At 41.6% G+C, this 25,318-nt stretch overlaps 1 protein-coding gene across 4 annotated transcripts in view; it reads left to right on the forward strand.

The window, feature by feature from the left end:
* The window catches only part of LOC122551916 (receptor tyrosine-protein kinase erbB-4-like), a 1,076,277-nt gene that overhangs the window by 830,712 nt on the left and 220,247 nt on the right, over positions 1 to 25,318 (forward strand). For all 4 annotated transcript variants that reach the window (XM_087988891.1, XM_087988893.1, XM_087988894.1 and 1 more), the window contains one exon: positions 13,520 to 13,705. In XM_087988891.1, coding sequence (XP_087845017.1) covers positions 13,520 to 13,705 — 186 coding nt within the window. The remainder of the gene's footprint in view (positions 1 to 13,519; positions 13,706 to 25,318) is intronic.

Below are 25,318 nucleotides of genomic sequence, written 5' to 3' on the forward strand. Positions count from 1 at the left end.
TTACATGTAGGGCTGGACACTGTGGTGAGTAACTTGGCTGCAGAGTGGCCAAACCTTGTTCATCATCGACAAGGCATAAGTTGGGATTGTGATGGGGGAATACCTGCCACTTAGCTGGATGAGAGCAAATTCATCTGCACTGAAAACATTAATACTATGTAAAACAAAGTAGCCCACTAGATTGGTCCCCCATCCACCACCTTAAACGTCACTCAGTGGTAGTAAGTTGTATTATCTACTCACAAAATCACCAAAGTTCCTGAAGCAGCACCTTCCAAAGCCACGTCAACTTCCCTCTCAAAGGGCTAGGGTAGTGAATACATGGGAACAGCCTCCACCTGCAAACTCATCATCCTGACTTAGAAATATATCACCGTTCCTTCACTGATCATAGAATTCCCACCTGAAAAGGATGTGCCTGCAGCAAATGGATTGCGCCAGTTCAAGAAATCACCTCCCCTCCCCTCCCCTCCCCCCAGCTCCTTTCCCTCCCTATTTTCACCACGGCTATTAAAGATGGGCAAAATGCCAACCTTCCAAACAATGTCCACATCCATTCATGAATAGTTGGATCAAAATTGAGAGAAACTGCTTCCTGTGGTCAGGGTAAGGACTTCATGTGTGAAAGCAGAAATTGCCTTTTCATTCAAAAAATATTGGAGAGCTCTCTTTTCCATAAAACTAAATTATAATTGAGATGGATAGATTTGGCAGTCAATGGCATTAAAGATTATATTAGAGATAAGTTACAGATCAGCCATAATCTGATGGCATGGTGGGAATGTCCGTTCCTGTGTTCCAGTAGGGGTTTTCTGTATGTCTCTCGCAGTTATTTGCATTTCCACAATAATTCAAGATCAGTCATGCATAGTATACATTTGGGAAAGTTACTATTGATTGCAAGTTAGCTTTAACAGATGCAGCTGCCCCAGTCATCTTCGATAGTACAAATATAAATTGGGGTTTGATGTGCTCTGGAGGAGAGTTTGTAAGATTAGTGTAGATAAATGGTGCTCAAAGGATTGAAGGCCCGAAAGACTCACCCAAGGTAATGTTTTATCTGGACAAATCCATGGTGAGTATCAGCTCCATTAATTCCCCACCACAGCTTCCTACCCATCAGAGATTCTCGTTGAAATTAGGGTAGACCGCCTGGAATAAATGGATGTAATAAAAGGAGGAATGGCAAATATATAATCCCTTTCAATCACCTCAGGATGTCCCAAAGCAGTTTATAGTCAGTGAAATACTTTTTGCTGATTTGCTATTGCAATGTTGGAAAAGTAGCGGTCAATTCACAGAGATTAAGCTTCCATAAACAGGACTGTGATTAAAAATAAACCCAGCGAACTGCAAATGCTGGACATCTGAAACAAAAGCAGAAAATGCTAGAGAAACTCAACAAGTCTGGCAGCATCTATGACGTGAAAGCAGAGTCATTGTTTCGGGTCCAATGACCCTTCTTCAGAACTTCAGTTCCTGGCCCCAAAGCGTTAACAGGACTGTGATAATCAGTTCCTGGCCAGGACCCAGGGCAGAAATCCCTGTCTCTAGATGCAATATTGCTGTAGGATCTTTTCTACCTATCAAAGTACTTCACTGGAGGAGAAATGTAGATACAGGGAGCAGGAATAGGCCATTTCAGCTCTTCCAGCCTGCTCCACCATTCAGTATGGTTATGGGCTGATCTAAATGCCATATTCCCATTTTCTCTCCTTCCCCCTTGATGCCGAATTTAAAATCTATTTATAAATATATTGCTTTCTTGAATATATTCAGTCACTTGGATTCCACAGCCTTCTGTGGCAGAGAATTCCACAGGTTCTCTACCTTTTGAATAAAAAAACAATCCTCACTTCAGTTCTAACTGGTTTCTGAGACTGTGTCTAGATTCCGCAACCAGGGGAAACATCCCCACTGCATCTAGTCTATCCAGCCCTCTTAGAATTTTATGTTTCAATCAGATCCCCTCTCATCCCTTTGAACTCTGGAGAATATAGCCCCACTTCTCCCTATAGGACAGTCCTGCCATCCCCAGTATCAGCCTTCGTTCACTGCCACTGTGGCAAGAATAGCCTGCGTTAGGTCGGGAGATCAAAACTGCAGGTAATACTCCAGATGTGGTCTCACCAAAGCCCTGTATAACTGCAGCGAGACATTCCTACATATGAGTGCCAGCCGAGATGTTGTGCTCGGGTTTCTGGGATGGAACTTGAACCCAACCTACTTGCAGACAGAAGTGAATATGGAGCCACACAAATGTAGAATTGTGTATCCTGGCATTCCTCCCCAAGACCGCTGGGTGGAGATCATGCGTGTGTATTAGGTAGCAGTGTGAGAGAGGAGGTTGAAAGTTGTCATTTGTTTCAAGGGCAAGAAGATGTGAAGGTTGGTTTCCTGAGAATGCTTAGAGTCATAGAGATGTACAGCATGGAAACAGACCTTTCGGTCCAACCCGTTCATGCCGACCAGATATCCCAACCCAATCTAGTCCCACCTGTCAGCACCCGCCCCACATTCCTCCAAACCCTTCCTATTCATATACCCATTCAAATGCCTCTTAAATGTTGCAATTGTACCAGCCTCTACCACTTCCTCTGGCAGCTCATTCCATACACGCACCACCCTCTGTGTGAAAACGTTGCCCCGTAGATCTCTTTTATATCTTTCCCCTCTCACACTAAACCTATGCCGTCTAGTTCTGGACTCCCTGACCCCACGGAAAAGACTTTGCCTACTTACCCTATCCATGCCCCTCATAATTTTGTAAACCTCTATAAGGTCACCCCTCAGCCTCTAACGCTCCAGGGAAAACAGTCCCAGCCTGTTCAGCTTCTCCCTATAGCTTAAATCCTCCAACCCTGGCAAGCCTTCTTTTGGGAATGTGGGCATTCAGTTCAGGACATGGCAGATAAGTCACTTTAGAGAAATCCTGCCCTCCCCAGTAAGCCTCCTGCACCCATTTCTGTGGTTTTACACTTGAGCAATGTACAAATATCCCTGTCTGCAGAATTTGAGAAAGGATGAGGAAGATATCTGCGAAATGACTAAAAATTCAAGTCCAGCCCAAACCTGCCCTCAGGAAGCAGCCAAACCAAAGTCCACCCCTCTGTGTAAACTTGTGTCTCATGTGAAACATTATGTTAAAGAACTAGTTTGCAACAGCCTGGCACTTCATTGATATACAGCCTCCAGCTTCTCTCATTCTGTGCGTTTCTTTAGCTTTCCTTAAATCCAGCCCTTTCTCCTTCTCCATTCTCTGCCTCTGATGTGAGAAGGCAAGCAACAGCTGCCATCCTTTGAAATTTTAGACAATAAAACCATAAGAATCTAAAGAGCAAGAATAGGCCTTCGCCTGCCCTTCGAGCCTGCCGTTCAATGCAAGCGCGGCTAATCCTTGATCTCTCCCTGCCACCTGATCCCATCCCACATCCTTCCCTCAGAGTCCACGAAATTATGACTTCCATTTTCAACGTGCTCAATGATTGACCATTCATGACTGAAGCCAATAATTCCAAGACTCAATCCGCTACCTCACTCTTGATTTCTAATGAACTATCACTTTGTTGCCACTGTTCTTCCTGAGTTGGATTCCCCTTGCAGTTGCCACCTTCTCTTGAATGTATTCCTGGAGGTCCCATCACATTGATGAACCCTTGATCCCCTTTTTGATTAATAATCTGTCTCTCTCTCAGCTTTAAATATACTTAATGACCTAGCTTCAGCAGCTCTCTGCAGTAAAGAATTCCACAGATTCAAAACCCCCTGTGACAAGAAATTCCTCCTCATCTCTGCCTTAAATGTTTTTTTCTGAGATTATGCCCTGTGGTCTTAGACTGTCTCACAAGGGAAAACAAACGCTAAGAATTTTGTATGTTTCAACAAGGTCGCCTTTGATTCTTTCATCACAAATGTGGGACAGGCTTCTTGGTGCAGCTGCTCTCTAAATTCTGTATGTCTCATCGAGAGCTGGAAAAAGGAAGGGATAATGCTCAGTTAATGTGGAAAGAAGACATCACAGGAGTAGCTGAATTTCTTTATGAATTGGTAAAACGGATGAGCCATTTTTCACGTTGTGAATCTTAGAATTTTGTAACAATCTTAGAATCCATACAGTGCAGATAGAGGCCATTCAGCCCTTCAAGTCTGCACTGACCCACTAAACAGCATCCCAGCCTGACCCCCCCCAATCCCAAACACCCATGCATGAATAACATCTAATCCACTGCAGGGCAATGTAACATGGCCAATCCACCTAACTTGCACATCTTTGGATTGTGGGAGGAAAACCAGCGCTCCTGGTAGAAACCTATGTAGACATGAGGAGAACATGCAAACTCCACACAGTCACCCAAAGCTGGAATTGAACCCAGGTCTCCTGTGCTGTGAGGCTGAAGTGCTGATCACTGTAATACTGTGCTGCCCTTTCTGCCAGTGTTGCCCTTGCGCCACTGTGTTGCCCTTAATGTATTTGATCACAATTATATTCCATTATCCTTCAGACCTTGAATTGGTGACTACGTAAATGATCACGTGATGTTATGACCCCATCTCCAACTGTCTCGCTGCCCAAGCTCAATTGCAGCAGTTTGCAGCGTGTGTTAGTCAAAAATCACTCCTTTCTTGCAGTGCCAATAGAATTCTTCCTCACCTCTGTCTTAAATGCCTTATTCTGAGAAATGCCCTCTAGTCCTAGACTGACCCACAATGGGAAACAACTCTCCACATTTACCCTGTCAAGTCTCCTGCCAGCACTTTGGCCTATAGCAAGCATTTAGGTTGACCACCCTTCCCCCATTTTCAACTCATATATGCATGTTTACGACAATATTCAACTTAAAAGTTGTTCCAGATTTCCCAGCTCAGGTTGACATATTAAGAATTATTTTTCAGTTTTAAACAGAAACTAGGGATCATGAATTCAACTCTGTGCCTAGTTGTCTAGACGCATGGGAATTTAAGACAATCACACTTTGTAAGACAAGCAGACTTTGTGTGACAAAAGAACAGCAATAAGACTTCTTGTACCAACATGAGCAGTTCATATTTTATACTTAGTTTATTGGATGATTCCTGTTCTTGGCAGGATTTTTCAAAGCTTTGAAGGTCAATTTATAAACTGTGATTTATAGTGGTCGAAGTTAGTCCTTTTGTGTTTAAGAGACCTAAATCAATAATTGGTCACTAGTTCATAGACCAATCAACATTTTGTTGCCCGCCAAGCTCCATCTGAATACAGAACTCTTCAGCTCCAATTCAACTACAATCACTTCAATTATTATCTGTTCAAACAGCTATTTAAATGCTTGTTATTTGTGTCAGGTTCTTGCTTTTAAAAACATACAGCAATCCTTTAAAACACTGGTTTTAATACAGTTCTTTCTCATTTCAGTCCAAAATTTAAAAGCACAAAAATAAAAAAAGACTGTTTATTCTGTAAAAACTGTCACATATATATGAAGTTAAAGTGATATAAACACATGCACACAAGCATTTATAGCCACTCTGTCTTTAGAATGAAACTGATATAAATTAAATATCACAGTTTAGATTAGATTAGATTAGTTTAGATTACTTAGTGTGGAAACAGGCCCTTCGGCCCAACAAGTCTACACCGACCGCCGAAGTGTAACCCACCCATTCCCCTACATTTACCCCTTACCTAACACTACGGGCAATTTAGCTTGGCTAATTCACCTGACTTGCACATCTTTTGGACTGTGGGAGGAAACCGGAGCACCCGGAGGAAACCCACGCAGACACAGGGAGAATGTGCAAACCCCACACAGTCAGTCGCCTGAGTCGGGAATTAAACCCGGGTCTCTGGCGCTGTGAGGCAGCAGTGCTAACCACTGTGCCACCGTGCAGCCCACTGATCCTGACATGAGGAGAGGGAAGACACCAGTCCAATATGATAGCATATGTGCAAAAGTCCAGTCAGTGATACTTCAGATTAACATTTCAATGAGCAGGTAACAGTATTGATTTCAAGCTCAAGATAACGCACACAGACTTTGCACAGGAACTGATGCACAAACAAACATGCACACGCTGATATACACACACAAATACATGCAGAATCGCTAATACATAAACACAAACAAGCGCGCATGCAGAAAATGACATAAAAACACACTCCCAGCCAACACTGGACAACCTCACGAATTGAAACAAATTATGCAGGTTGTAAGCAAGAAAAACAACAGTGAAACAGTTAACTAGAGCAAGCATCAGTGACAGGAATGCAACAGTGAATAATATTGTGAGTGTCACAGATGTCCAGCTGAGGAGAACTCTGGAGAGTAGCTTTTAATTATGAATGAACTTGGGAATACATTGCATTTAAATGTGATATAAACCTTCGGTCTATGTTCTGTTGGGTTTATTCAGGTTAAACACAGATGCAGTGAAGTGTTAAGTGGGCTGTCAGATTATTTCTTTTCAGGATCATTGTATGAAAACTTTCCGAAATTGTTGCGATTTAATCTTTGTGTAGAAATGAAATTCCAGATTTGCATTATGGATTAAAGGACTTTGGTTTCATGACGTGAAAACATCTTCTCAGAAAATAAGCACCTTCTGTTTTAGCTTTCTGATCCAAAGCAAGGTGACTTGGTAGAGTTGAGATTATGGAGTAAAGTCCTTGAACTTAACCCTCCCTCCACAAACACAACAATTTGTATTTGTGCAGTAAAGTTCTCAAACACGCCAGGGAGAAAGCAAGGCTTGACAAGAGACCAGGCTGTATTCTGATGGCTTCAGTCATGTTTCTAAATCAGGGTACGGGATCAGGGATTCACTGTTGAATATTCTCCATGCTTTGTGGAAGCTCAGCAGTGAATTTGGGAGCTTCTACTCTGAGGATGTATTAGGCAGCAGAGGATCAATGATTCAAAGATGCAGTCCAACAAGAAATTTCCTTTACTGAGATTTATCTCTTTGTTGTTTTCTGGTTCAGTAGTTTGCCTCAGGAATCTTGGACAAATATTTCATAGTCCAAATTGTAGCACATTCCTTTCTGAGTCAGTGGGTTGACTTTGTTACCCACTTTTGGCAGTTGTCTTTCACGACCAATGCTCTTATATTGACCAGGGAGTAGGTCAGCTCCATGGGTCGGAATGCTGGCTTGCACTGCAGAATAACGGCAACAGCATGGGTGCAGTGCCCCAACTGAGGTTAGCACGAGGACTGTCTTTCTCAACTTCTCCCCTCAAATTGAGGTGTGGTGACCCTCAGGTTAACCCAGCACCAGTTATCTCTCTCTAATGAGAGAGCGGTCTATGGTGACTTTACCTTGACATATTGGCCATCTGAACTGACCTATCCGCCCATCAGCCAGACTGTCAGTTTTATCCACAAGGCTGTGTAACATTGAGTTACGAAAGGCACTTGACCACATTGGTTTCGATAACCACTTCCGAATCTGCAAATCTTTAATCCATACCACGCAATCTTGAAGAGTGGACCCAAACAGTCTGGTTCCATCTTTTACAATAAATATTTTGACGTCTTGACTGAAAACTTTCCTCAGGTCTCTCCATTCTTTATGCTCCTCTATTTTTTTATGATCAACCACGTTTCCCTGAATTAAACTGGTTTCTTATGGCCTTACCTTCCTTTCATAAAGATCATCAAATGCTATCAGAGACTTTGGTTTTAATGAAAACCTTTCTGGCTGCATGCTGTGCATTCAAATGCTCTGAGCAGGAGAATTAATGGTCGCCTGGGAGGTGATCACTTATTACTGATGGACATTTAGGAACTCCTCCCAAAAACTAATTGATTTGAACAATATCCTCCAATCCTGCAACAGATCCGTGCTATGTAGATGATGATTTACAGTTTGGTTGATCTGCCAAAATTTCTGTCCCAGTTTGTCCATGGTTAAGGCCACTGTTGGAATATTGTGTGCAATTCTGGTCTCCTTCCTACCGGAAAGATGTTGTGAAACTTGAAAGGGTTCAGAAAAGATTTACAAGGATGTTGCCAGGTTTGGAGGATTTGAGCTATAGGGAGAGGCTGAACAGGCTGGGGCTGTTTTCCCTGGCTGAGGGTGACCTTATACAGGTTTACAAATTTATGAGGGGCATGGATAGGGTAAATAGGCAAAGTCTTTTCCCTGGGGTCGGGGAGTCCAGAACTAGCGGGCTTAGGTTTAGGGTGAGAGGGGAAAGATATAAAAGAGACCTAAGGAGCAACTGTTTCACTCAGAGGGTGGTATGGGTATGGAATGAGCTACCAGAGGAAGTGGTGGAGGCTGGTACAATTGCAACATTTAAGATGCATCAGGATGGATATATGAATAGGGAAGAGTTTGGAGGGATATGGGCCAGATGCTGGCAGGTGGGACTAGATTGGGTTGGGATATCTGGTCGGCATGGACGGGTTGGACTGAAGGGTCTGTCTCCATGCTGTACATCTCTATGACTCTAAAAGGGCTTTCTGCTACTGCATTGATAATTGATATGTTCACATTCATAACTTATATCATTTAATTCATTATTAGCAAAATCCATTCTCCGCCCCACCCCCGTCTCCAACACTCATTTTCCATGAGAAATTATGGTGTCCAAGTCCAGTTCTCATCCACTTTTTTTATTATCTCAATTATTTTCTCATGTTTACCAGATTGTCAACTGGCAAAATCTAGTTGTCAAATCTACAAAATGTAATATGAAGCTGTATTTTCCTTTATCCCATATCTTTAAATTCATAGCCATTACCACATTAGACTTGCTGTAGGTTGTGATGGTGTCCTTTGATATTTCTTACAAATCTCCCATCGATCGCTTATTCCTTGTATGTGTTTATCAGACTCCCCATCCTTGTTCCTGCATCCATTACTGACATTTTTAACCTTTTTGAAGACAGTTAGGCAAATTGCTTGTGTTATTTTAAAACAATTCACTTTTTATCTTCCAAATTTCTACCTCCAATTTTAGGAACACTTCATTCGTTTCTTTATTGGAGATGTTATGTTCCATTAAACAAGTGTAATAGTGTCCCGATTTTGTAAATTGCAAATTTTCCAAATACAATAGCTTTCTATGTCTAGTTTTATCTATGATTTCTTTGTCAAAGACGTGGTTAACAACAGTAGTGTTTCACCAGGCACTATATTTCTGAAAATAAAATTATTAATTTTACGAGAAATGGCCACATTTTAAAAAGATTTTAGTATGTTGTCATCCCCAAATCTGAAATTGATGGAAATCTCATATTCCCTAACTCTGTTCTGATCCTTATTACCCAGAGTGTCTCGGTCCTATTTCAGCCACTTTATCCCAGACGCAATAGATGTGCATCTATTGTTAATTACTACACAATTGACAACCAATTCATTCTGATACTCATTCATCACTGGGCTGAATCTTCTTGTGACCAATAGAATGCCCCTTATTTGCACCGCATCGCCATTGATCTCCTCTGCTTCTTCTGTTTCATGTTTAGTTTCAAGTATTCTATTATATGGGATGTGGGATTGTTCAAAGTGTGAAGGTAAAGTCACCATAGTCTCAGAGGACCATACGACTCCTGTCTCGTAGAGAGAGTGACTGGTGATGATTTAACCTGAGGGTCACCATGCCTGCAGGAAGGCAAAGGGTTGAGAAGGAGAAACCATGGTAACCTCAGCCGTTGTGGGAATTGAACTCATTCTGCTGGTATCACTCTGCACCACAAACCAATTGAATTAACTGACATACAAAATGGTACTTTGAATCACATCCGAAACATTAATTGACTTAATCCTAAGCATTTAGAGGTCATTGCCTTCTTTTAACCCCAAATTCTTCACTTCTCAAACCAATCAATAACATTTCTATCCTGATTTCTTTAAGGTACAATTCTTTTTTTGTGACCTGTGACCTGTATCTAGATGGCTTCCATCAGTTTGTTAACTCAGTATTCTCCATTTTCAGTTGTGTCACTGATTGCCCTCTTTGCTACTGGAAAGGAAGGCTTTCCCTGAACTTGTTTCCATGTTCCCATCCTTTGTCCACAAATTCAACTGCCATCATAAAATAGAAGTCTTGTCAAACATGATACTTTGGCACAGTCCAAGGTCTTAACTGCAAGCATGGATTCAGGAAAATCCAAATTAAAATTTGGAGTCTTGCATACAACCTGCTGAATTCCATTATGCATACTTCCATAGTTCTCGACTCAGTCGTTCTAAATTTGTAAAAATCTGACCATGCCTCATAAGCAGCTAATGCATCATTTTTTTTTTGATAAAATCTAGCAATAAAAGTTAAGAATCTGTCCAAATCTTCACCCACGTTCAAATCAGAAACTTTCTTTCTTACCTTGCTTCTAATTAGTAATGAGATGCTCAGGCCACATCTTCTTTTGGGAAAGGACTAACCCAAGTCCATATTGTACTCCATTGTTCCTCTGGCTCAGTTTCAAGGTACTGGGGGAAATCATAGCTTGAAACTCTACATTTTGACTGAACCAATGTTATATATCAAAGATAACAGTATTTAAACAAGAGTCCAAGTCCACACTTTTAGTGAGGGCTTTATTTCAATTTACCACATAATGCTTGCTGGTTTCTAGTTCCCCATGTTTGTATGACTAATTGACACCTTGTTAACTCTTAATTAATATATTCAATCTGCTTATTGAGTTGGTCGCATGATAACCTCATGGATAAGCCAGAGCTGGAAATGTGTTGCTGGAAAAGCACAGCAGGTCAGGCAGCATCCAGGGAACAGGAGAATCGACGTTTCGGGCATAAGCCCTTCTTCAGGAATGAGGAAAGTTTGTCCAGCAGGCTAAGATAAAAGGTAGGGAGGAGGGACTTGGGGGAGGGGCGTCGGAAATGTGATAGGTGGAAAGAGGTCAAGGTGAGGGTGATAGGTCAGACTGGGGTGGGGGGGGAGAGGTCGGGAAGAAGATTGCAGGTTAGGAAGGCGGTGCTGAATACGATGGATTTGACTGAGACAGGGTGGGGGGAGGGGAAATGAGGAAACTGGTGAAATCCGAGTTCATCCCTTGTGGTTGGAGGGTTCCTAGGCGGAAGATGAGGCGTTCTTCCTCCAACCGTCGTTTTGTTGTGGTCTGACGATGGAGGAGTCCAAAGACCTGCATGTCCTTGGTGGAGTGGGAGGGGGAGTTAAAGTGTTGGGCTACGAGGTGGTTGGGTTGGTTGGTCCGGGTGTCCCAGAGGTGTTCTCTGAAACGCTCCGCAAGTAGCCAGCCTGTCTCCCCTATATAGAGGAGGCCACATCGGGTGCAGGGGATGCAATAGATGATGTGTGTGAATCTGTGGCGGATATGGAAGTTTCCTTTGGGGCCTTGGAGGGAGGTGAGGGGGGAGGTGTGGGCGCAAGTCTTGCACCTCCTGCGGTCGCAGGGGAAGGTGCCGGGAGTGGAGGTTGGGTTGGTGGGGGGTGTGGATCTGACGAGGGAGTCATGGAGGGAGTGGTCTTTACGGAATGCTGATAGGGGAGGGGAGGGAAATATATCCTTGGTGGTGGGGTCCCTTTGGAGGTAGCGGAAATGACGGCGGATGATGCGCTGTACATGGAGATTGGTGGGGTGGTAGGTGAGGACCAGTGGGGTTCTGTCCTGGTGGCGGTTGGAGGGGCGGGGCTCAAGGGCAGAGGAGCGGGAAGTGGAAGAGATGCGGTGGAGGGCATCGTCGACCACGTCGGGGGGGAAATTGCGGTCCTTGAAGAAGGAGGCCATCTGGGTTGTGCGTTTTTGGAACTGGTCCTCCTGGGAGCAGATGCGGCGGAGTCGAAGGAATTGGGAGAATGGGATGGCGTTTTTACAGGGGGCAGGATGGGAGGAGGTGTAGTCCAGGTAGCTGTGGGAGTCGGTCGGTTTGTAGTAGATGTCCGTGTTGATTCGGTCGCCTGAGATAGAAATAGAAAGGTCGAGGAAGGGGAGGGAGGAATCTGAGACTGTCCAGGTGAATTTGAGGTCGGGGTGGAAGGTGTTGGTGAAGTGGATGAACTGTTCAACCTCCTCGTGGGAGCACGAGGCGGCGCCGATACAGTCATCAATGTAGCGGAGGAAAAGGTGGGGGGTGGGGCCAGTGTAGTTGCGGAAGATGGATTGTTCCAACCACAAGGGATGAACTCAGATTTCACCAGTTTCCTCATTTCCCCTCCCCCCACCCTGTCTCAGTCAAATCCATCGAATTCAGCACCGCCTTCCTAACCTGCAATCTTCTTCCCGACCTCTCCGCCCCCACCCCAGTCTGACCTATCACCCTCACCTTGACCTCTTTCCACCTATCACATTTCCGACGCCCCTCCCCCAAGTCCCTCCTCCCTACCTTTTATCTTAGCCTGCTGGACAAACTTTCCTCATTCCTGAAGAAGGGCCTATGCCCGAATCGTCGATTCTCCTGTTCCCTGGATGCTGCCTGACCTGCTGCGCTTTTCCAGCAACACATTTCCAGCTCTGATCTCCAGCATCTGCAGACCTCACTTTCTCCTCATGGATAAGGCATCTGATTACAGTGTTAATTGTGCCTGTTGTCAGAAGACTGCATGGTCAAGTCCTGCTGGGATCATTTAGGGGCCCTCTTGTGGCACAGTAGTAGTGTCCTTACCCCTGACCGAGAGACCCAGGTTGATGTTCCCACCTGCTCTAGAGGAGTGTAATTATGTCTCTGAATAGGTTGATTAGAAAAGTAGATTAATTTTTAAAAAATCGTCCATCTGCTTGTTCCTCTGGGAGTCAGACTTACATTCAGACCTGTTGGATGATAACATTGGCTAATATTAACGCCTCTTTCAGGATTACATGAAACAGAATATATCCTCATTATCGGACTGGTCTTTGTAGGAGCTGGCTGTGTGCAAACTGGCTGCTCCATTTGCACAGTACAACCGGACTTCAAATACAAATGCTATATTGGGCCGTTAAAAAAAGAAATGGGAAAGGTCTGGTGGAAGATATATCCTTCCTTGGACTGAATGGGAAAGCAGGCGGAAGTGGGTACTGCAGATGCTGGAGATTAGAGTCAAGATTAGAGTGGTGCTGGAAAAGCACAGCAGGTCAGGCAGCATCCGAGGAGCAGGAAAATCCGAGGAGCAGGATTCCTGATGAAGGGTTTTTGCCTGAAACGTCGATTTTCCTGCTGCTCGGATGCTGCATGATCTGCTGTGCTTTTCCAGCAGCACTCTAATCCTGAATGTGAAAGCAGCTTTAATGGGCCGAATTGCCTCTTCCTGGTCCTGTGGTCTTAAGCCTTTGACCTTTTGCCTGCTTCTTCTGAGTAACTGGATTCACCTTTCCCCTTGTATATCCAGGCACTGGATCTGAGCTGGCAGTCACTGAACACCTGGACTGAGCCACTTATAGGAAGGTTTGGATTGGATGAACCCTGTCTGAAGGTGTTCAAGTGCGGGAGACAAAGGGAAATCAGTGTTGGTTAATCTGGCTGTATTGCTGTAAGAATTGCCAATGAATGGTACACATAAATTCAGGAAAGATATTGTTTCGCCACATATCCTCCTGTGCAATGGTTTATGCGTTTGTTCTTACTTTACCCCTGCAGGAGGCTCTGATAATGGCCAGTATGGACCATCCACATCTGGTTCGACTTTTGGGTGTTTGTCTCAGTCCCACAATCCAGTTGGTCACACAGCTGATGCCCCATGGCTGCCTCCTGGACTATGTCCGTGAGCACAAGGATAATATAGGATCCCAGCTGCTTCTGAATTGGTGTGTCCAGATCGCAAAGGTAAGCAACACCCTCAGAATCGTTCAGGGCGAGACACAGGCAAGCAATCAGAGGATTCGGACTGTGCTCTGTGTGTTATTCCAACAAGTCAACTATATTTTAACAACAGTCTGAATACAAGGCAAAAATTTACAGGGATGGGATGTGAATATGATATATACTGTCAGATGCAGGTAAGCTGTGAGAATGTTATACACTGCCTAATATAGATATAGGATGTGCATTTGTTATACATTGTCTGGTACAGGGGTACAATATGAGGGTGTTATACACTGTCTGTTATAGGTAAGATGTGAGTATGTTTATATACTGTGTTACAGGTAAGGTGTAGGTATGTTATATACTGTCTAATACAGGGGTAGGCTGTGAATTATATACGGTCTGATACGGGGGCAGGATGTGACTGTTATATACTGTCTGATGCAGGGGTAGGATGTGCATTTGTTATACATTGTCTGATACAGGGGTACGATATGAGTGTGTTATATACTGTCTGTTATAGGTAAGATGTGAGTATGTTATATACTGTGTTACAGGTAAGGTGTAGGTATGTTATACACTGTCTGATACAGGGGTAGGATGTGACTGTTATACACTGTCTGATACAGGGGTAGGATGTGACTGTTATATACTGTCTGATACAGGGGTAGGATGTGACTGTTATATACTGTCTGATATAGGGTTAGGATGTGACTATTATATACTGTCTGATATAGGGTTATGATGTGACTGTTATATACTGTCTAGTGCAGGGTTAGGATGTGACTGTTATATACTGTCTGATACAGGGGGAGGATGTGACTGTTATATACTGTCTGATATAGGGTTAGGATGTGACTGTTATATACTGTCTGATACAGGGGGAGGATGTGACTGTTATATACTGTCTGATGCAGGGTTAGGATGTGGCTGTTATATACTGTCTGATACAGGGTTGGATGTGACTGTTATATACTGTCTGATGCAGGGGTAGGATGTGCATTTGTTATACATTGTCTGATACAGGGGTACGATATGAGTGTGTTATTTACTGTCTGTTATAGGTAAGATGTGAGTATGTTATATACTGTGTTACAGGTAAGGTGTAGGTATGTTATATACTGTCTGGTAGAGGGTTAGGATGTGACTATTATATACTGTCTGATACAGGGGTAGGATGTGACTGTTATATACTGTCTGGTACAGGGGGAGGATGTGACTGTTATATACTGTCTGATACAGGAGTAGGATGTGACTGTTATATACTGTCTGATATAGGGTTAGGATGTGACTGTTATATACTGTCTAGTGCACGGTTAGGATGTGACTGTTATATACTGTCTGATACAGGGATAGGATGTGACTGTTATATACTGTCTGATATAGGGTTAGGATGTGACTGTTATATACTGTCTGATACAGGGGTAGGATGTGACTGTTATATACTGTCTGATACAGGGTTAGGATGTGACTGTTATATACTGTCTGATGCAGGGTTAGGATGTGACTGTTATATACTGTCTGATACAGGGGTAGGATGTGACTGTTATATACTGTCTGATATAGGGGTAGGATGTGACTGTTATATACTGTCTGATACAGGGATAGGATGTGACTGTTATATACTGTCTGATATAGGGTTAGGATGTGACTGTTATATGCTGTCTGATAAACGGGTAGGATGTGACTCTTATATACTGTCTGGTACAGGGATAGGATGTGACTGTTATATACTGTCTGATATAGGATTAGGATGTGATTGTTATATGCTGTCTGATAAACGGGTAGGATGTGACTGTTATAGACTGTCTGATGCAGGATAGGAAGTGACTGTTATGTACTGTCTGATGCAGGGGTAGGGTGTGACTGTTATATATTGTCTGATATAGGGGTAGGATGTGACTTATATATTGCCTGATACAGGGGTAGGATGTGACTGTTGCATACTGTGATTGTTATGTCCTGTTTGATATAGGGGTGGCATATGAGTATGTTAGATACTGTCTGATATAGAGGTAGGAAGTGACTCTTATATATTGTCTGATATATGGGTAGGTCCAGTTGACTTCAATCTAACTGTGATTTATATACAATCTGAGACAGGGGTAGGATGTGACTGTTATATACTGTCTGATATAGGGTTAGGATGTAACTGTTATATACTGTCTGATATAGAGTTAGATGTGACTGTTACACTATCTGATACTGGAGTAGGATGTGACTGTTGCAAACTGTCTGATATCGGTTAGGATGTGACTGTCATATAATGTCTGATGCAGGGGTATGATGTGAATGTTATATACTGTCTGATGCAGGGGTAGGATGTGACGTTTATATACTGTCTGATATAGGGTTAGCATGTGACTGTTACATACTGTCGGATACAGGGTTAGGATGTGACTGTTACATACTGTCTGATATAGGGTTAGGATGTGACTGTTATATACTGTCTGATACAGGAATAGGATGTGATTGCTTTATACTGTCTGATATAGGATTAGAATGTGACTGTTATATACTGTCTGATACAGGGGTAGGATGTGACTGTTACATACTGTCTGATATATGGTTAGGATGTGACTCTTATACACTGTCTGATACAGGGATAGGATGTGACTGTTATATACTGTCTGATGCAGGGGTCGGATGTGTCTGTTATATACTGTCTGATATAGGTTAGGATGTGACTGTTATACACTATCTGATGCAGTGGTAGGATGTGACTGTTATATACTGTCTGATAAAGGGTTAGCATGTGACTGTTATATACTGTCTGATACCGGTGTCGGATGTGACTGTTATATACTGTCTGATAAAGGGGTACGATGTGACACTTATCCTAACCCTGTACCAGACAGTATATAGGAGTCACATCCGACCCCTGTATCAGACAGTATATTACAGTCACATGCTAACCCTTTATCAGACAGTATATAACAGTCACATCCTACCACTGCATCAGATAGTGTATAACAGTATATGTGACTGTTATATACTGTCTGATGCAGGAGTAGGATGTGACTGTTATATACTGTCTGATATAGGGTTAGCATGTGACTGTTGCATACTGTCTGATATAGGGTTAGGATGTGACTGTTATATACTATCTGATATAGGGTTAGGATGTGACTGTTATGTACTGTCTGATGCAGGGGTCAGATGAGACTGTTATATACTGTCTGATATAGGGTTAGGATGTGACTGTTATATACTGTCTGATACAGGGATAGGATGTGACTGTTATATACTGTCTGATGCAGGGGTCGGATATTACTGTTATATACTCTCTGATATAGGTTAGGATGTGACTGTTATATACTGTCTGATATAGGGTTAGGATGTGACTGTTATATACTGTCTGATATGGGGTAGGATGTGACTGTTATATACTGTCTGATATAGGGTTAGGATGTAACTGTTATATACTGTCTGATATAGAGTTAGATGTGACTGTTACACTATCTGATACTGGAGTAGGATGTGACTGTTGCAAACTGTCTGATATCGGTTAGGATGTGACTGTCATATAATGTCTGATGCAGGGGTATGATGTGAATGTTATATACTGTCTGATGCAGGGGTAGGATGTGACGTTTATATACTGTCTGATATAGGATTAGCATGTGACTGTTACATTCTGTCGGATACAGGGTTAGGATGTGACTGTTACATACTGTCTGATATAGGGTTAGGATGTGACTGTTAGATACTGTCTGATACAGGAATAGGATGTGATTGCTTTATACTGTCTGATATAGGATTAGAATGTGACTGTTATATACTGTCTGATACAGGGGTAGGATGTGACTGTTAGATACTGTCTGATATATGGTTAGGATGTGACTCTTATACACTGTCTGATACAGGGATAGGATGTGACTGTTATATACTATGTGATGCAGGGATGGGATGTGACTGTTGTATACTGTTTGATATAGGGTTAGGATGTACTGTTATATTATGTCTGATGCAGGGGTCGGATGTGACTGTTATATACTGTCTGATATAGGTTAGGATGTGACTGTTATACACTATCTGATGCAGTGGAAGGATGTGACTGTTATATACTGTCTGATAAAGGGTTAGCATGTGACACTTATCCTAACCCTGTACCAGACAGTATATAGGAGTCACATCCGACCCCTGTATCAGACAGTATATTACAGTCACATGCTAACCCTTTATCAGACAGTATATAACAGTCACATCCTACCACTGCATCAGATAGTGTATAACAGTATATGTGACTGTTACAAAACTGTCTGATGCAGGAGTAGGATGTGACTGTTATATACTGTCTGATATAGGGTTAGCATGTGACTGTTGCATACTGTCTGATATAGGGTTAGGATGTGACTGTTATGTACTGTCTGATGCAGGGGTCAGATGAGACTGTTATATACTGTCTGATATAGGGTTAGGATGTGACTGTTATATACTGTCTGATACAGGGATAGGATGTGACTGTTATATACTGTCTGATGCAGGGGTCGGATATTACTGTTATATACTCTCTGATATAGGTTAGGATGTGACTGTTATATACTGTCTGATATAGGGTTAGGATGTGACTGTTATATGCTGTCTGATAAACGGGTAGGACGTGACTCTTATTACTGTCTGGTACAGGGTTAGGATGTGACTGTTATATACTCTCTGATATAGGTTAGGATGTGACTGTTATATACTGTCTGATATAGGGTTAGGATGTGACTGTTATATGCTGTCTGATAAACGGGTAGGATGTGACTCTTGTATACTGTCTGGTACAGGGTTAGGATGTGACTGTTATAGACTGTCTGATGCAGGGATAGGATGTGACTGTTATATACTGTCTGATGCAGGGGTATGATGTGACTGTTATATACTGTCTGATGCAGGGGTATGATGTGACTGTTATATACTGTCTGATATAGGGTTAGGATGTGACTGTTACATACTGTCTGATATAGGGTTAGGATGTGACTGTTACGTACTGTCTGATATAGGGTTAGGATGTGACTGTTACATACTGTCTGATACTGGATTAGGATGTGACTGTTATATGCTGTCTGATATAGGGTTAGGATGTACTGTTATATAATGTCTGATGCAGGGGTAGGGTGTGACTGTTATATATTGTCTGATATAGTGGTAGGATGTGACTCTCATATACTGTCTGGTACAGGGATAGGATGTGACTGTTATCATATCCCTGCATCAGACAGTATATAACAGTCACATCCTACCCCTGCATCAGACAGTATATGTGACTGTTATATACTGTCTGATATAGGATTAGGATGTAACCGTTATATACTATCTGATACAGGGATAGGATGTGAATGTTATATACTGCCTGATATAGTAATAGGATGTGACTATTATGTACTGTCTGATACAGCGGTAGGATGTGACTCTTATTTACTGTCTGATACTTGCATAGGATGTGACTATTATATACTGTCTGATGAAGGGATATGATGTGACTGTTATATACTGTCTGATACAGGGGTAGGCTGTGACTGTTATATACTGTCTGATACAGGGGTATGATGTGACTGTTATATACTGTCTGATACAGGGGTATGCTGTGACTGTTATATACTGTCTGATACAGGGTTAGGATGTGACTGTTATATACTGTCTGATACAGGGATAGGATGTGACTGTTATATACTGTCTGATGCAGGGGTATGATGTGAATCTTATATACTGTCTAACATAGGGTTAGGATGTGACTGTTATATACTGTCTGATACAGGGGTAGGCTGTGACTGTTATATACTGTCTGATACAGGGATAGGATGTGACTGTTATATACTGCCTGATGCAGGGGTATGATGTGACTGTTACGTACTGTCTGATATAGGGTTAGGATGTGACTGTTACATACTGTCTGATATAGGGTTAGGATGTGACTGTTACGTACTGTCTGATATAGGGTTAGGATGTGACTGTTACATACTGTCTGATACTGGATTAGGATGTGACTGTTATATGCTGTCTGATATAGGGTTAGGATGTACTGTTATATAATATCTGATGCAGGGGTCGGATGTTACTGTTATATACTCTCTGATATAGGTTAGGATGTGACTGTTATATACTGTCTGATATAGGGTTAGGATGTGACTGTTATATGCTGTCTGATAAACGGGTAGGATGTGACTCTTGTATACTGTCTGGTACAGGGTTAGGATGTGACTGTTATAGACTGTCTGATGCAGGGATAGGATGTGACTGTTATAGACTGATGCTGGATAGGAAGTGACTGTTATGTATTGTCTGATGCAGGGGTATGATGTGACTGTTATATACTGTCTGATATAGGGTTAGGATGTACTGTTATATAATGTCTGATGCAGGGGTAGGGTGTGACTGTTATATATTGTCTGATATAGTGGTAGGATGTGACTCTCATATACTGTCTGGTACAGGGATAGGATGTGACTGTTATCATATCCCTGCATCAGACAGTATATAACAGTCACATCCTACCCCTGCATCAGACAGTATATGTGACTGTTATATACTGTCTGATATAGGATTAGGATGTAACCGTTATATACTATCTGATACAGGGATAGGATGTGAATGTTATATACTGCCTGATATAGTAATAGGATGTGACTATTATGTACTGTCTGATACAGCGGTAGGATGTGACTCTTATTTACTGTCTGATACTTGCATAGGATGTGACTATTATATACTGTCTGATGAAGGGATATGATGTGACTGTTATATACTGTCTGATACAGGGGTAGGATGTGACTGTTATATACTGTCTGATACAGGGGTATGCTGTGACTGTTATATACTGTCTGATACAGGGGTATGATGTGACTGTTATATACTGTCTGATACAGGGGTATGCTGTGACTGTTATATACTGTTTGATACAGGGTTAGGATGTGACTGTTATATACTGTCTGATACAGGGATAGGATGTGACTGTTATGTACTGTCTGATGCAGGGGTATGATGTGACTCTTATATACTGTCTAACATAGGGTTAGGATGTGACTGTTATATACTGTCTGATGCAGGGTTAGGATGTGACTGTTACATACTGTCTGATATAGGGTTAGGATGTGACTGTTACATACTGTCTGATATAGGGTTAGGATGTGACTGTTATATACTGTCTGATATAGGATAAGGATGTGACTGTTATATACTGTCTGATACAGGGGTAGGATGTAACTGCTACATATTATCTGATATGCGGTTAGGATGTGACTCTTATACACTGTCTGATACAGGGATAGGATGTGACTGTTATATACTATCTGATGCAGGGATAGGATGTGACTGTTATATGCTGTCTGATATAGGTTAAGATGTGACTGTTATATACATTCGGATGTGACTGTCACATACTGTCTGATATAGGGTCAGGATGTGACTGTTACATAAGTCTGATATAGGGTTAGGATGTGTCTGTTATACACTATCTGATGCAGTGGTAGGATGTGACTGTTACATACTGTCTTATATAGGGTTAGGATATGATTGTTATACACTATCTGATGCAGTGGTAGAATGTGACTGTTATATACTCTCTGATATAGGGTTAGGATGTGACTCTTATATACTGTCTGACATAGAGTTAGGATATGACTGTTATATACTGTCTGATAAAGGAGTAGGATGTGACTCTTATTTACTGTCTGATACAGGAGTAGGATGTGACTGTTATATACTGTCTGATACAGGAGTAGGATGTGACTGTTATATACTGTCTGATGCAGGGGTAGGATGTGACTGTTATATACTGTCTGATATAGGGTTAGGATGTGACTGTTATATACTGTCTGGTACAGGGGGAGGATGTGACTGTTATATACTGTCTGGTACAGGGGGAGGATGTGATTGTTATATACTGTCTGATGCAGGGATAGGAAGTGACTGTGATATACTGTCTGATGCAGTGGTAGGATGTGACTGTTATGTACTGTCTAGTGCAGGGTTAGGATGTGACTGTTATATACTGTTTGATACAGGGGTAGGATATGACTGTTATATACTGTCTGGTACAGGGGGAGGATGTGACTGTTATATACTGTCTGATGCAGGGATAGGAAGTGACTGTTATATACTGTCTGCAGTGGTAGGATGTGACTGTTATGTACTGTCTAGTGCAGGGTTAGGATGTGACTGTTATATACTGATTGATATAGGGGTAGGATATGACTGTTACATGCAGTCTAATAAAGGAGTAGGCTGATTGTTATGTACTGTGTGATATGGAGTAGGTTGCATCTGTTATATACTGTTTGATATAGGAATAATATGTGTGTATGTTGTGCACAGTCTGGTACAGCAGCATGATGCAAGAATGTTGTACACTGTCAGACAGAATAGATGGCGTCCTGGTTTCTATCATTCATACAGGGTACTGAGATAGTGAATAATGATGTATGGAATCAGAAAATTAGTACAGGGAAACAAAATATTAAAAACTTAGAGGAAAGCACAGAGGTGTTCAGGTGTTAGCACATACAACAATGATATTAAACCCCAGTGCAGGGAGCAGAGATTTATTGGCCCGAGCAGAGATATTCAAGAGAGCAAGGATACTGGAGCGTTGTTGGATGGAAGAGTTATTAAACAATTTCTGTGGGGAATAGTGATATTAAAGAGTTATTACTGAGAACATAAATATTAAATCATTAGTGCTGGGAATAATAATATTTAAGATTTAGCATGGGGACCAGGTTATTAAAGATGGTGCATGGAATGAGATATTAAAATTAGTACATGGGATAGACATATTAACAAATTATTACATGATATAAAAATATTAAAGTGTTCGTACATGCATTGGAGTTATTAAATAATTAGTACCATACAGGGTTGCAATATTTTTTATAGCTTAGAAAATACGTATGAGATATTAAGGATATTGAACTGGCAGTAGGAAAATTGAAATGTTATTACAGAGAGCAGAGATATAGAGTGTTAGTACATGAAATTAAGTATTGACTAGTGAGAACAGGTCACAGTAATACATGGGAGATTATAATACCAATGATATAATACACAATACAGCAATGTGATAATGTTAGCACAACAATCAAAGTTATTCAATAGTTTATAAATGGAGTTGAGTTTATAAGAAGTGTGTGAATGTAAAGGCAATATCACATCATCATGTAAGGGAACAGAGTTTTTGGATTAGTGAACAGAGACACTCAGGAGTTAGATTAGAAATATTAAGGAAACATTGAGATTAACACAGGGAACAGAAAAGTTGGAATTAATACTGAAATATTCTATATTACGTGCAGAGAAGAGAAAAACTCAAGAGTGAATAAAATGCGTATAGTAAGGAGGCAGGACAGGAATTGTTTACTGAGTGTAGGGAACTAAACATGAAGTGTTAAATTGTTGAACTGGGGTTAAAAATGTGCAACTTGGAACAGAGATGGTTAAGTGTCACTTCATGGTACAGGGAGGAAAAAATATTTAAAAGTTCGTATAGGCTTGAGTGCTATGAATGGATTGGTGCAGGGAACCAAGATTTTAAAGACAGAGCAGGACACAGGAATGAAATATTAATGCAAAGAGCAGGGATATTAAAGTGTGCGCAGGTAGTAAGGAGTTAATACAGGGAGCAGAGATATTGAATAGTGAGTGCGGTGAACAGAGATAATAAAGAGCTGGGGTAGACAGCAGTGTATTAAAGGGACAGATCAGGTCACAGAGACATGGAAGAGTCAGTTGAGGGAACTAAGACATTAAAAGAATTTGTAAAAAGAACAACAAATTGAGGACTTAGAATGAGGAAAAGGTATATTAAAGTTTAGGGCAGATAACAGAGCTATTGAAAAGTAAGTGCAGGGGTGAGAAATCTGCACTGTCTGGCAGATGGAATTCATTTTGGAATTCCACGATTTGAAATACATTTCTACCTTCTATAGTTGAAGCAATGCTGAGTAGTAGAAAATGCAAACATCAGTGAGAAGAGGAAACTAGGCAGAGTTGTGCCTGGAGGTGCAGCGAGTATGGGAGAGACAGACTCTGTGAGGTCCTTCAACTACAGATTCAGTCCCTCCCGTGCTCACTACGCCAGCTCCAGCAAATCCAGGTTCCCTCCCCACTGCCCATTCTGCATCTCCAGAGACAGAATTCACAATCGGAGGAACAGCATGAGCGGCAGAGACGTGTGCTCTTAAAGGTCAAGGAACAGTACTGTCACTGATCACTTTGACTGGCTGCTAAACAATGAGTCCAACCCATTCACTGTCCATGGAGATGCTGCGGAGATGAGATAGACAAAAGAAAATGGAGGAGGGAGGAGGTGACCAGAAACTGGGACCACTGGCCAACTGGAAAGTTTCATTCTGGCAAAATCTAAAATAATAAGTGAGGAATGATGAGGGAGTGTACATACTCTCATTTCCACAGCATTGCATCAAGTTTACACCTGTGAACGTGGTGATTTTTGATTGATACAGTTTCACTGAATCTGTGAAAATCAGTGAGTTCAACAGAGGTAAACAACTTAAATTGAGATCTTCCTGACTTGTGAGACTAGTGGATAAATTGTTGCACCCTCAGGATCTTGACTTCTATTTTAAGGAAGCAAACTATTGGTAGTGGATAGGGAGGCAATGACAAATGAATCAATTATGTCGGAATTGATTTGTTCTGGTCCTAATAGTCTATTTTATTGTTTCAAATAGTTGGAATTTGGGTGAATGTGAAATTATTTTATTATTGTAAATTGGAATTTGAATTTAGCATCAATATTTGATGGAAGATATCCCGAACTCCTCTTGTAAAGTGCTGTAAAAGACTGGGACTGAATCACAATGCCTTCAGTCAGTGACTTGTCAGACGTCAAACTTACCTCACGTTTGAGGCAGTTGGCCCCCTGCAGAAATGTAACTGCTTCCAGGATATGTGCAATCCAGCAAGGTCATATTCTATGATCGACTTCATCCCTGGACAACAAGTGTGAATCACATGAAAAGCTAAAATAGTGAAATGCTGAAGTTATTTTGGTTGCATTGGTCCATGATCTCGGCGGCAATACAAGTGAAGCAGAGGAAAACAAATGTTTTCACACATTGCAAGTCTGCTAATTTCAACCATTTGAAATGGACAAGAAGTTTTTGCGCTTCCCTACATATTATAAAATGTCCTTTAACTTTACAATGCCTCCATTCTGTAGGAGGACTTTGCTGCTGGGTAATATTGAATACATATACCTTCTCAGAAAAAAAATTCAGATCTTTTTGTCTATCATCCACACTCATCCCTAGTGACTAAACTGGACAGAACAATTAAAGGATTGCAGCAAGGTAAAACAATGTTAAAGAATGAAAGCAGGATTCAGCGGCATTAAAGGTTACGCAAAGAACTGACCTATCAAACAGTTAGAACAGGAACAGAAAAATCAAAGAGTTATAGCAGGAAGGAAGATATTAAACTGTTAGACCAGGAATAGATATATTAAAGAGTTAGAGCATGGAACCGAGATTAAAGGTTTAGAACAGGGAACAATAAAGAGCTAAAACAGGAATAGAGATGTTAAAACATTATGACAGGAGCAGAGATATTAAAGAGTTTTAGCAGGGAACAGAGATATTAAAGGTTTAGAGCAGGAACAACAAAATTTTTGTTTTAGAGTAGAAACAATGG

This window comes from Chiloscyllium plagiosum, unplaced genomic scaffold, assembly GCF_037043375.1.
Source record: "Chiloscyllium plagiosum isolate Xiang-an unplaced genomic scaffold, Cpla_swu_hap1 HiC_scaffold_7, whole genome shotgun sequence".
NCBI classification, from domain to species: Eukaryota; Metazoa; Chordata; class Chondrichthyes; order Orectolobiformes; family Hemiscylliidae; genus Chiloscyllium; species Chiloscyllium plagiosum.